The sequence below is a fragment of the Pinus tabuliformis genome, chromosome 6 (assembly GCF_031772625.1).
Source record: "Pinus tabuliformis cultivar Carrire ecotype Pingquan chromosome 6, CPIR1, whole genome shotgun sequence".
Taxonomy (NCBI): domain Eukaryota; kingdom Viridiplantae; phylum Streptophyta; class Pinopsida; order Pinales; family Pinaceae; genus Pinus; species Pinus tabuliformis.
The window spans coordinates 1,379,825,249-1,379,839,758 of record NC_142292.1 but is presented as its reverse complement, the minus strand read 5'-3'; the positions used below and the strand labels follow the sequence as shown (position 1 = coordinate 1,379,839,758).

The 14,510-nt window shown below is 37.7% G+C and overlaps 1 protein-coding gene across 1 annotated transcript in view; it reads left to right on the top strand.

Annotated features, from left to right (window-relative positions):
• LOC149263765 (Pentapeptide repeat-containing protein) overlaps positions 1–14,510 on the top strand; it is a 246,233-nt gene that overhangs the window by 78,580 nt on the left and 153,143 nt on the right. Inside the window, exon 3 of the mRNA XM_089426675.1 lies at positions 11,397–11,503. Coding sequence (XP_089282801.1) covers positions 11,397–11,503 — 107 coding nt within the window. The remainder of the gene's footprint in view (positions 1–11,396; positions 11,504–14,510) is intronic.

Here is a 14,510-nt window from a genome sequence, read left to right as displayed (position 1 = left end):
GAGGAGCCCAATGTTCTAGTATCTAGGGGTGCTCTAAGGTGTCAATCAATTGTTGGAATCATTAAAGTGCCCAACGCTCTGCTTTGGAGGGGAAACACCGCATCTACAAGGTCATCATTGCTCTCTAGCCTAGTACGAAAGATATGTTGTCCTGTCCTATCCTGTTATGTTATGTAAACATTTTACTTGGTCAAATAACATAAAAATAAAATAAAATAAAATAATAAAAATAATAATTATATTTATTAATTAAAACATTTTGACTTGGTAAAATTACATAAAAAATGAAATAAAAACAAAACAAAATAAAATAAAAAATTAATAATTATAATTATAATTAATTAATAATTAAACCAACCTAGATCCATCTTAACTCTGAATCTACCAAGCGCTAAGAGTGATCAAATCTCTTTTCACTCTAAAAGAGTTTTATGGCTTGGGCATCATGTGTAGTGGATACATGAAATGTGCCTTCAAGGCCTTTGCTATTGTGTGAAAAACCACTTGGCAAAACCATTTCAAAATTAAGTGAAAGTTACGAGTCATTAGGGACAGTGACCATAGATGCATCATAGTGGACCATACTTAATTGTTAAGGGCTTAATAAGACTTCAAACTTGGATCACCTTGAAATATCTAATTAGACCAAGTCTCCTAAAAGTGTTCCCTACCTTGTTAGGGAATGGCTAAATGCTCAACCCTATTAGGCGATTTTAGCCCCTAAGGGGAGGTGACATATCTTAGGTCAACCCTTCGATTCATAGGTGTTTGTGATAATGTGGCAATAGAGGGGAAATGCTTTATGGTTAGGTGCCATGGTCATGGGACCAACTGATGCAGCTCCATCATCCTGAGTGTGTAGATGTATGGAGAGAGTATTCATGGAGGAATAAGTTACCCTTTTCCTCGACTTGCTTTTTCCACTCCTCTGGTGCGCTTTTTACTTCTTTTTTATAATGCTTTGATAGGGAGGATAGCTCAGGTATCCAAGCTTGCTTTTTAATGCCATGGCATTGATTTACCCCTTAATAATGAGTCAACTTCTCAATTTTTAGGGTTGGTACATGCGAGGGTTCCTTTATTATATGATGGAGCATTTAGTGCTTAAGAATAAGGTGATGGCTAATGAGGGGGGTAGAACTCATGCTAGGCTTTTGTCCACTTTCTTGTAGTTGCACCAACCTCCAGGGCAAAGTTTCTGACCCAGACTTAAGGATGAGGTTATGAGGGTGCCAATCCTAACAAACCAATGACAACAAACCCGAAGGATGGATATGAAATTAGGGGAATGGTGAAGAGTGGTAAGTATGAAGTGGTTATGGACATGCTACTTCAATCCAAGTTTCCCAAGTAGTGCCCCTCCTATAACCCTAAGGCCTCAGAGGAGGTCCCACTAGACTAGGGTCAAAAACTAACCCCCTGGTAAGGTGAGAGAACAAGTTTACAATCAAGATCAGTCAATCATCCAGATCATCCTTTAATCCATGTTAGAATGCCCAAAACATTAAATAAAAGCACATGATTGCAAAATTGTTAAAGTACTTGTTGAGCGGTGACACACCTTCCTTCAGGAGGAATGTTGGATAGTGAGAGGTGTCTGACCGGTGCAAATGGCCAAGGAATATGGCATATCGTCATATACTGAGAAAATGTGGGGTTTCTGGCTGGATGGTTGTCCAAAGTAGGAGAAAAAAATTCTCTTATGGGGTTACCCACTTTTTGGTGGGTAGCAGGGTCGAGGTGATGGTGGGTTCCTGCCCTATCTGCACAATGAACTAGTTTCCAAGACCTTAGAAACCTTAAAATTGGATAGGGAACACACCCTAGACAATATCACTTATCATTCACACCTATTGATTGAAGGGTTAACCTAGATAATGTTCCTCCAATTAGAGTTGGGAGCATGTGATAAAGGCATTTGATGCAGGGCTGCGGGGGAGCGCCCCCCTCTCAGACCTCTCTCGAAGTGGGCTTTGAGCAAGAGTGCATCGAGAGCGATCCTGGGAGTGCAGGAGTGAATTTTGGGAGCGCGTTCCCTAAAAAAATTGCACTCCTTGCAAATTCGGGAGCGATAGAGGGAGCTATTGAAGATTGGAAACAAGAATTTTTGAGTGGGGCAACCTAATATTCAAGCCTATGGCCCTAGTATTGATATGCAATTCATGGTAATGTTAAATTCTTAAAGTAAAAGTGACATTCTCCTTTATCTTTCATTTTCATCCTTTTACTTAAATTTTTAACATTACCATGAAATGACTCAAGATGTTTGAGAGTGGTTCCAACCTCATTGGATTTCATATGGAGAAAGTAGAATTTTAGATCTCACTCAAAATCTAGCAGACTTATCAGTTTTTCAGGATTTCAGGATTGGGGGGATTGTAATATTTCCATTCGATTTTGTCATGTACTAGGGCATGGAACTCGTATATCATGACCACCAAGCCCTCTATGTACCGTAATGTTAGTGACATTGATTGTTGAACTCCTCTATCATGACCCTACTAAAAATGTACCCATCACTCAAACAAAATCTTGACTTTATATGCTACGTTTTTTCTATCTTATGTTAATGCTTAGAGGGTGATATTAATGACAAAGATCCCAAGATAGGCAATGATTTTGATGATATGTAGGTATTTGTTGTAGCATGATTTTTTTGGATGCTAGAGGCCATCTAGAGCCTATTTGTTGATGTATTTTCGATTTTGAGATGGATTGCACTCGATGTTGTTTTGGTTATGTGCACCCTTACATGCTTATATAAATGAGAACTTCTAATGTGTGGACTTGTGGTTGATGAAGATTATAACTACTAGATGAATGATTTTATATGATTTAATCCATGTTTTCATGTTTTTTTAATCACTAATTCATCATTCTACATGCTTTTGTTGACATATATGAATCAAAATATATATTATATAAAATTCGCTCCCAAAATCGCTCCCGACCTGAGAGCTTTTGAAAATTCACTCCCCGCTCCCGCTTCCTGCTTCCACTCCTACTCCCAAGCAATCTTGATTTGTTGATCCTCCCATACCTAGATCTAGTTTGTATAAGATCAAAAGCTAGTGTGAAGTTTGAAGATGACAATTTGTTTGATATACTTATATGGCTCTAACATTAAATATGGTCCACATTTTATGCTTCAACGACTCTTGTGTCCATGCCAAAAAGCCTTACTTGATTCTTTGGAGCTTTCATTTGATGATGATTGATAGTCCTTTGGAGGACATTAGTGATGCTTCACTCATACCTCTTGATCGTTGATGACATATCCTTCAGAGGGCCTTCCACTGTACCTTAGATGTTGCACACTAGTTGATGGATGTTGAGCTTGACGATGACTAGGCATGTACCTTGAGACACTCCTCCACCTCTAACATCTTGGATGTTTCCCATTGGAGCTAGGACATTGCTCATTGATGATATGTCACCTCCTTGCATGATGTGGACTTGAGGATAATGTTGGGCTTAGGATAGGAGAGCACTTCTTGATGATGTGACATGATATTTGATGACGAGACATGCCCCTTCGGCCATTCATTGCACCTTTTGATGGAGAGACGTGTCTTTTAAGGGTGATATCACCCTTTTTAGGTTTGTACACCTACATATGTGGCCTTTTTTCAAGGACATTTTATGTTATTTCATTGTATTTTCACATTTAAAGCTATATTGGGGGTCGAGTTAATGGCCTATCCACCTTGTATCATGGATTTTCATGTTTTAGCGGCTTTTAGGCTAATTTGAGGCAATAGTTGGTTTCCTTCATATAAATAGGGAAGCACTAAGCCTTATTTGATGATTGCATGACTTGAGAAACACATCTTTTGGACCATATCTCTTTTCTCTAGTTCACTAGGGAAAGTAGTAGTTGAGAGACTTACTTGGGGACTTCTTGAATGTGGATTTGATCCCTTTTTGTGGATGTTTATGGTGAAGCTTGGATGAATGCATGGTAAAACAAGTAGGTTAACTCTTCTTTTATCTTGGTTTCATGTTTTATTTGGATGGATGATGCATGCATAATGCATATTAGCATGGGATTAGTTTCGTGGTTCTTGTTAAATTAACCTTTCTTCCAAGACTTTGAGGAAGTAGAATGTTAGTTCCTTCCATTAAGCTATCTTTGAAAATTTGAGACCCTTGATTGAAACCCTAGGGTAAGTAGGTTAACTTGCCCTAGTTCTTTAGAATCTTGTTTCTACTCTAAAGTTGCTCTAAATTTGTATGTTCCTAGAGTTCATTAGCCATAGATTGAGAAGGCACTAGTCCTCTCTTTTGTGACAATCCTTAAAACCCTAATTTTTTTTAGAATTTTGTTCTAGAGTAAATTAGGGTTTATTTCAACCTATTCCTATTAACATTGTGGATGAAAGAATAAGAGCTCCAAGACCTCTCTGTAGAAGAAGTGTTTACCACTTGTTATAGCACTCGCAATGCCAAAGTCTGTAGAAGTGGAGTAGCACCTCCATGCATGTTCCACCACTCAAGAGAAGAAAAACTTTCTCAATCTCTAATTGCATGAATGCTCCCAAATGGACCAGTGCTAAGTGTATAGTTGCTCAATTGTTTCTGTACCATGGAAGCCTCCTCCTCATCAGAGACTAATTTACCCAATGCAATTATATATTTTTCTAGAACCTCTGGATCTAGGTGTGGTTTTCTCTCGCTCCCCACCCAAGTGTTGGTGTTGAAAGCCATGATGGATGATAACATTTAGGTGTCAAAACATATGCTAATGCATGCAATGGAACATTTAGCATTTCCCATCGGTTTTCCACCTTTGCACAAATATAATTGTACAAGGTGATATCTCTAGGCTCAACAATGTCTTTAATCTGCCCCAACATGCTATCCATTTGCTCATACACCTCCCCAATTATTGGCCGATCTGAATCTGCAAATTTGATCATGTAATAAATTGGTTTGGTGATTTGCAAAACATATTTAATCTGTGACCAAAAGAACATGTCAAGAATAATGTCCTTGGCTACATTAGCACCATCTTTATCAGTGTTAATTTCCTCCCATGATTCAGAGGTCACCATATTAGTTAAAGCTTGTCTCACCTTCACTAGCTGCCTAAAGGTGAGGTAATAACTTGCAAATCTTGTTTTTGCAAGTTTAAGCAACTGCAACTTGGAGTAAGTGCCATAGAAGTAGTTTACCCTTGTATGCCTTGTGATAAATTTAATGAGTTGCTTCCCTTTCCTGTAAAGCTCATTAATCCATCCACATTCTTTATGCTTCACAATATCATGCATCAAAAGGTTCAATGTGTGCACCAAGCACCTAGACCAAAAGATGTGTGGATGAGTACGTTCAATAACTTTTCCTGTTGCCTTACAATTTGCTGCATTATCTGTGATCACTTGAACCACATTATTCAGACCAACATCTCTGATTGATTGCAATAGGAGATCTGCAATATTTTGTGAACTTGCACTGATGGAGGAGGAGACATGACATGTAATAAATACTGCACCACTAGCAGAAACACCACGAACATTTATCAAATGTTGGTTTCTAATATTTGTCAACCCATCTGATACAATGGATACCCCACAATCCACCCACTCATTTGTAAAACGTGTCAAAGCTTCTTGAACCTTTACTTTTTCTCTTTCTAAAAACATTGTTCTAGCTTTCTCATAGTTGGGGCACTTGTATCATTTTGGGGCTTCATTGATGGCCTTTACCATTTCATGCCAATAGGGAGAGCGAAGCACATTGAATGGTACACCTCAAGCACAAAAAAATCAGATTATCTTTCCATCCACATCATCCCTCCCAACAATAGTCAAGAAATCCCCTATTGTTCTTTTACCTCCAACGCTTGCAGAAGTAACATGAGGAGATGAGCTACCAAATCTAGAGGCTGCACTTGATTCAAATTGAGTTTTTTGTTTCTTGCTTTTTTTGTTGTGCAATCTCCTCTATTTGGATGTATTTTTTTCTTTGTTTAGCTGAAATGTTTGGGCAAATTTGTATCCCCACAACACCCTTTTTATCATCACTGTCCATCACCCCACAAAGATGCCTTCTCACACGGGTATATGAACCACTAAATGGTTTTCTTCCACGACAACCATGAGAGCCCAAAAATTTGTAGCTTCCACCACCTTTTACCCCTTCAAGTTTGGTTACATAGTTCCACAAGGGTGTCAATGTAGCTTTCCCCTCTAGTGTTTCAGTGTTCCCTTCAAGTTCATCCCCTTCCTCTTCAAACCCTTCCTCCTCATCATACATTGGGTCACTCATATGGGGACCACTATCCTCTTGTTCTTCTTCCCTTCTATTCCTACTCCCCCTTCCCATCATTAAACCAAAAGTGGAATGATACATAGAAGCCAAAAGAACACCATCTTGGAATATGAATATAGGTGGTGGACAACTTGCAATTAAATGAGCAAGAATAAAGAATGGGAAAGAGTACGAGAGGGAGGAGAACAATACAAAAAACAATGAAAAAAATGAGGGAGTTTGGGGTTTGCACTTACCTCTTTAGCTCTTGTTGATGGAAGCCCTTCTTTACTCCTCCAAGCTCTTCTCTCTTTTCCAAGCTCTCGAAAAATACAAGTGAGCAAATGAGAGGTGAAAGGGCCTTTTAATCCCTTCATTCCTTACCCTAACCTATCTTGGTCCCCACCCCCAAGAAATAGAAAAAAATAAGAAGTCAAATTAGTGAGGCTGCAAGGCGGAACCGACTGATGGCCTATAGAATCGATCGCGATCCATATGGATTCGACCCCGAAACGTGGCATTTCTGCTGGGTGATCCGCCGGCCGAAACGCAGATCGGGTCAGATGGTTTCGATAGGGCAAGAACCGTCTTTTCTGACCTGATCTGCGTTGCGGAATTTCCGAAATGCGTTTCGGCCGACGGATCACCCATGGATCTGCACGGATCACCCATGGATCCGCACGAATCACGTTTCGGGGTTTTGATCTGCAGGGCGCGTTTCGTGCAACACTGGTTTATTTATAGCAAAATCATATATTTTCAACATTTACTAGCTCAAACATTGATGTTCTAGTGTTAGGAATTGTTTGGAATTGATTGGATAAGTAAAAATTATATTTTATGTGCAATTTCCAGCCATTAATTAGGGCTTACGTCTAGAGTTTAAGTGTTGTTACATGCCTTTTTAGGTATAGAAAAGTGTTGTATTTAATTCTCTTATTTACTCATAATTTTAGCCCTCATTTTATATTTTATTGTCATAGTTTCCGGGGCTAATTTTTCAGCTGTTATAGACTATTATATTACTGCAAATTCTGATTTAAAGATCTGGTTATGACATTCAAGTGTAATTTCTTGATTGTGTGTGTTTGGGAACCTATCTTGAGCCTTTATTGGTTGACCTAAACCTTTAGATTGAGCTAGAGGAACATTTGAACTAAAATTTGGAAATTACTCTCTATTCCAGCCTAAACCCTATTTTCCTATTCTTGTTCTAGGGTGGAAATTATTCTAGAACTCGTAGGGAGCACTTAGCTTGAGTAATTGGGTTGTTTGATAGCTATAAGGGAAGCCTCCATTATTTTGGATTGTGTTCATCACTAAGATGAAGGGAGTTGTTGGTAAGGTGACAGTGGTGACACTCTCATTATCGCACTTGATTTAAGTTTCCTGGTGAGGCTTTGCACTAGGGTGCTAGATTTTGCTATGGCATGCCCAAATAGGGGTGCACTTGTTAAAATTGGCAACTAGGGCCAATTTCCACCTTAGGACAACTCATATGATGGAGATGATTATTGCATTGGATTCCTCTTTTCGAGAGGTCCAATATTGATATAAAGATAATCTCATTCTGACAAGCAAAAGTGGAATTTTGAATTTATTCTCTCTCATGCACAAATTGTTAAGGTCGGTCTCAGTCAAATGTAGGCTCAAGAAGCTCATTGGATGTGTCTCCTCCCCCTCAAGGAATTGTATAAATAGTAGTGACCTCTCTCTTTATTTGGACATCACTCATCACATCATTTCATCTCTCTCTTTTCTCTTGATTGGTTCGTACAACTTGGGGCAACCTCTCTCTCTTCTTCACACGTGTGGCAGGAGGCCGAAAATTTCAGGGATAGAATAGGCCAAAATTTCAGCGATAGAACACTCCAATGTTGACCAAGGTTGATTTGACCATTTTTGACTTTGGTTTTCAGGGCAGAATTCCAATTTTTCTAGGGCGAGTTGCTGGGCACAAAAATTGAGGTGTTTTGGGCAAGTTGACTTCAGTGTTGACTTCATATTTGACCACATAAATTACAACAATGTTTCTCTCTCCTTTGACTAGGTTTGACTGAACTGTTTTGGGTTGACTTTGACTCTCCTTGAAGGCCGAATTAGACTGCTGTTGACTGAGTTGCTTGGAGTACGTTTTGGTGCTGATTTGACCAGTGTTGACTTTCTGGTTAGGGATGTAGTTCACTGTTGTTAATTGGTGATTTTGACAACGCTGTTTTGGCTATGTATTGGGCAAGTGAATTTGATCTATGTACTCTCTCTCTGCAGAACTATTGAATAATAATAAGAAGATTTGATCAAAGGGTTTCCCCACATTGGGGTCTTTCCTTAGCATCCGCCAAATCTTGTGTCCTTTTGTCTTGGCTTGTCTTCTGCACATGTTTTTATGTTTTATCTGCATTTACTGTCGATGTGATTACTACTGGTTATAATTTGAAATTGTCATTGGGCTGCTAAAGGAACATTGAAGTAAATTGTGCTAAAGCATAAAACATACCATTGTTATCTAAAATTAACAACACTCCATCAAGGGTCCCAACATCATCATGAAATAAGATCTAGTCAAAAAGTTCACAACATGTGCTAGGACAAGTTATTTAAGGCCCCATGTACAACATAAAGTGCTAAAACGCGTCCTATTCACTAGGAGGCTAACATATGTGTCAAGTATCATCAAATAATGCACAAATAATTACCCTATGAATATTGGAGCATGAAAAAACTGGTGATAACACTCATAATAAAAGGGGGTCATGTGACATATGCCCTCCAAAACCAAAAACACCATCATTATGCTGAATACATTGAACCAAGCTATCAAAATCATCACCAAGGACAGGAATTGAGTACTTTGCACATGACAACTTTCTTTAAAGCACCAGAACACTTGCTGTTGATTAATGGTTAGTTACTAGGAAATATTGGGATTTCTTAGTAAACCATAAGAGTAATCACAGGGAATGTGTGTGCCCACAATATGTCTCTAGGTAGTGCCCATACATGATCTGAATCTTTGCAAATCTCTGGCAATTGATAGTCAAATGCTCAAAAATATTCTCATGCATGAAAATGGGTAACACCTTGAACAATTTGTTCGAACTCATTGAGCTAGTCCGTAGAGATTGAGTATGAGAGTACATATGAACGAAGGAATAGAAGGATTGGAGCACTACTTCATTACAAGTAGAAAAAGAGATTTATACAACTTAGTGATAATCAATATAACAATGTCGATCTATTTGTCTTGGGTGTTCTTTCCAAATAATGTTCCATGATTTGGTATTTGTAGTGCTCTGGAGAAATGATGAGATTATTCATATTTGTAGTGTGGCTTAACATTATTTTGACATTTTCCTTGAAGATTACCGCAGGAGATCTACTTTCCATGCAAGGCTGCAGTTTCAGTTTTTTCTATATTTATCTCTGGTTTTCCCAAGCTTTTCTTCGCAGTTGAAATAATTAACTATATCATGATGTGATCCTAAGGAATGCCTAATAATTTGACTTGGTTGTTAAAACATGAAAGTTCTATGCATAAAAATGAATGTACTTCACAGAAAATTGAATGTACTTTGCAGAAGTTTTAATGGAACTGAATGTACATTGTAGAAAGCTGAATGTACTTTGCAGAAAACTAAATTTACTTTGCAGAAAACTGAATGTACTTTGCAGAAAATTGAATTTTCTATGCTGTTGCAATTACTTAGAATGCAAATTTCTTCTTCAAAACTTTTCAGATCAACAATTGTAGATAGAACATAAACTTAAGGGTCATATGAAGATAGCGAAACACAAATATAAGACACGAAGAGTTAGGTCCAATGACTAGGGGAAAACCCACAAGGGGAAAACCCAAATGATTATTCTTCTATTAGATTTCTTCAATTGTTTAGTAGAGTACAAAGAGAAAGAGAAACTGAGAATGAATCAAGTCACCAATTCCTAATCAACTTGCAGCTGAAGTGCTCTTGCTTTTTGCTTGAAGATCTCCTTTTTTTGATCAGATCTTGTCTTTCACACTTGCTCTAACTCTTCCATTTCTCTTACTCTTCACTTGCTCTCACACCTCTTTTGCACACTCAACACTAGCTTTCCTTCTTCACAATGAACATGCTCCTCTCAACTCTCACTTGTTTTTGCTTAGATAGATGAGAAGGGAGAGGAGTTACAAAATGAATTCATGCCTTGAGCCAATAATAAGAGAATCGAATTTCATGAGGGAGGAGTTACTTGAGGAGAAGTGTAATTCATCCCTAGAATAGACAGAGAGGTACACTTGTCTTGAGGAGTTACAATTTGAATTAGGGAGATAGAGAGTTACACTTAGACATGAGAGAATATTCGGTGAGAGTTACAAATCGAATTGAATGAGAGAGTTACAAGTGCATTTAATGAGGAGGAGTTACACTTTTGTCATACATTGAATTAGTGAGGGAGAGTTACATTCTCTTATGTGTGGAGTTACTATTTTATTCCAACAGAGAGGTTCGATTTTCCGAGTAATAGATTCTCAATTTAATTTACATATTCCATGAGGGAATTCGTTTTTTATTATTATTTATTAATCCATTAAAGGTAAATGACTTTAGACTATTTTATAAATAATAGTATCATAATAATAATAATAATAATACTAGTAAGGATAAATATATTAATTCTTGACTTGTAGAGTCATTGTTTGATTTGATTTTAAAGTGGATTCCATATGTCAAGATTATCTTTGATCATTTAGACATGACTTTCTATTTTTGGAAAGTCGCTTCCAAATTGAGACGTGACCTACTATTTTTGGAAAGTCGTATTAGAATTGTTAGAAATATTTTTTTTATAGGTGGTTCAAACAGAACTGAAAGATATGATTTCTTCTAGGAAAAATTCATCCCTGAGCTGTCAAATTTTAACATTGGTGATGTTTTTAAGATCGACAACCAAATCTTTGGTTGGATATTTAGTGCTATATTAAGCTTATTTGGTGTATAGGCTTTAAAGTATTACAATTTATAAGTATCATCTAGTGCTACATTGCAATGATAGAAGGTTTCTATTTGTCTCTCTTATAATTTTTAATTACAATCCCTTTCTTGAATGCATATTATATTTGTCATTTTTTTATTTAAATTTTCAAAAGTTCCTTTTCGTTGTAACAGGCGGGCAAACTTTACATCGGCCGACATGAGAGAGTCTGATTTCAGTGGCTCCACCTTTAATGGTGCTTATCTTGAGAAGGCTGTTGCATATAGAACCAACTTCACTGGTAAGCCTGCCTTTATGAGACATCATGCCATAGCCTCTTTTTACACATGTTACAAGATTAAATGGTGAAGCACGATATTCATACTTCAAAATTGTCCTTGCATATTCTTGTGGTTTATTAGTTAGTTTTTCAAAATAGAAATGTCTTTGACTCCTCTTTCTTGTCATTCCTATATTAAATCATTTTCCCCTTGTTTTCCACTGCAAAGGTCTCTTGCGATGGTTTTATGTTCTTTACTAATTCACTTACTCATCTTCCTGTTGTCAGTTCAGTTATGCCAGTGTAATTTATCATTGTTGTCAGAAAAACATCGGAAATTCAACTTTCCAGAAATTGCTAAAGTTGTGATGAATTATTTGAAGTACTTTTATAAGTTTTTCAAGATAGGAATGCCTCTTTTTTTTTTTTCCTTGTGTCCTTCCTATATTAAACCGTTTGCACTTCATTTGCCACTGCAAAGGTCTCTCTGAGTATATTTTATGTTCTTTCTTGATTCACTAACTTGTCTTGCTCTCGTTAGTTCAACTATGCCCGTGTACTCTATCATTGTTTGGAAAACATTTGAAAGTATTGTTTTCAATAGTTGCTGATGTTGTGATGAAATATTTGAAGTGCTTTTGTAAGTTTCCTTGCTTTCTTGATGCTTGATTTATGCATATGGATATCTCTGAAATGATTGCTGAATGGAAAAGAAATGATATATCAATGTATAAATAAGATCTGCATGATTCTGTTTTAGAAATTCCTAAATCTACATGCATATTAGTCATTGAGTTTTCTCTTTGAACTTTACTGGAAAGTTTTTGTGCCTACTGGAAAACTCTGAAATTCTCAATTGTTGATTTGGGGTAGCATCGGATGTGCTCTAGCCACGAAATTTGGTGGAGAGGTTGGGGCACATGAGATCTCCAATACCCAAAAAGGGTTTGGGCAGATTCTAAACAGTTCAGGAGATATTAAAATAATTAATATTTTTAATGGAGTCCCTAAGTCTAAACTTAGAGAAAATAAAATATTAATGTGTATTAATATGAAACTGTGTTAGAATGGTCCAAAAGACATGGATCAAGCTAGATCTAATCTTAGCTGTTGATTAGGGACTTAATCTCGGCCGTTGATATGTCAACGAGAAAAGTATAAGAGGAGGCTTGAGGGTCACTTGGAGAATACACCAGAGTGATCAGTCATTCTATTCTTTAGAGCGGGGTTTGTTAAGAGAGATAGAATTAGTGATCGGGAGTTGCAGCTTAGGGGCATTGAGTACAGAGATACAAAGAGGCAGAGATAGTTCCAGAAGAGTAGCAAGTAGCCAGAGAGAGTGACGCAGTAGCCGCCAGGGCTCACACAGGGCCACGCAGAGGCAGTCGGGAGCTGCGCAGACCCTCAGAGAGGCCAGCGTTGCTGACGTAGAGGGCTAGAACTGACGCAGGGCCTCCTAAGGTTGACGTAGACCCATTCAGGGTGACGTAGGGCCAGCGCTGGGCAGAGAGGGGTTGACGCTATCCAGAAAGGGCAGACGATGGGGTTTCTGGGGCAGATTGGAGCTGAGGAGCTGCCGAAAGGATTATCCGGGGTTTTAACCAGGAGATTTGTCTCAAACGAAGAGGTATTACTGCCAAGGAAATTCTTTGTTGGGTAGGCCAGTTTCGGCACCCAGATTGTACTATGATATTGCTTAATAAGAAAACCCTCAGATAGCTGCACCAATTTTCCCACATTGGGTTTTTTCGGGGACATTGGTCCAAAAATAATGGTGTCATATGGTGTGATTGTTTCTGTTTCTTTCAGTTGTTGATCTGTAATATGTTGTGCATGCACTACTGTTTATTTTCAGTATTTACATTGTAAATAACTTGTTAAGTAATGGAACAAGTAGGTAGGAATAAATCAGATAAAGTGCATGGAGGGTTTCTAACTAAGTAGACTTAGAAACTTCAACATCAATGTTTTCAAGTTGACATTAATCTGGATATTTTATTAGTTTCTTCAATAATGATTAATGTGTACGTGATATTTATTCTCATCTTATGTGTCACCTTTGTTGATTTGGGGTAGCATCAGATGTGCTCTAGCCACGAAAATTGGTGGAGGGGCTAAAGCACATGAGATCTCCAATACCCAGAAATGGTTTGGGCAAATTTTAAACAGTTTGGGAGATATTAAAATAATTAATATTTTTAATGGAGTCCCTAAGTCTAAACTTAGGGAAAATAAAATATTAATGTGAATTAATATAAAACTGTGTCAGAATGGTCCAAAAGTCATGGATCAAGTCAAAATTAATTTTCGCTGTTGATTAGGGACTTAATCTCGACCGTTGAATTGTGAACGAGAAAAGTATATAAGGAGGCTTGAGGGTCACTTGGATAATACACCAGAGTGATCAATCATTCTATTCTCTAGAGAGGGGTTTTGTTAAGAAAGATAGAATCAGCGATCAGCTGCGAGGGGCAGTGAATACAGAAGGAGAGAGGCAGAGAGGGTACCGGGAGAATCAGCGCAGAAGCCGGGAGCTAAGTTGCACTGAAACGGATACGGGAACGGATACGGATACGGGGTTTGAAACGGATACGATAAATTTTCAAAATATGAGGATACGATACGGCAAGGAAACGGCATGCATATATATATATATATATTTCATATTACCATTCATCTTTTAGAATCTAGAATCTAGAATCTATATCTAAAAATGCATAGTCATCGTCATGAATTCAACATAAACAAATCATCATCATCAATTCAGCATAAAAATTGTCATCATCATTAGTGATTATTATAACATTCAACATATTATCATCATCGTTAATAATGTAATCAGAAATGCAACAGCCTTTGTGCTTTCGGGTCCAACTCCTTCAAAGAACGTGTCATGCATGGCAGATGATATCTATCTTCCTTGCATGACAATTAAAAGGCCCATGGGATCATTGGGATATTCCATCAAGACCTATCTGAACATTTCAATCTTCTCAATGTCAGCTTGGTCTTGTGACTATATGCAGGC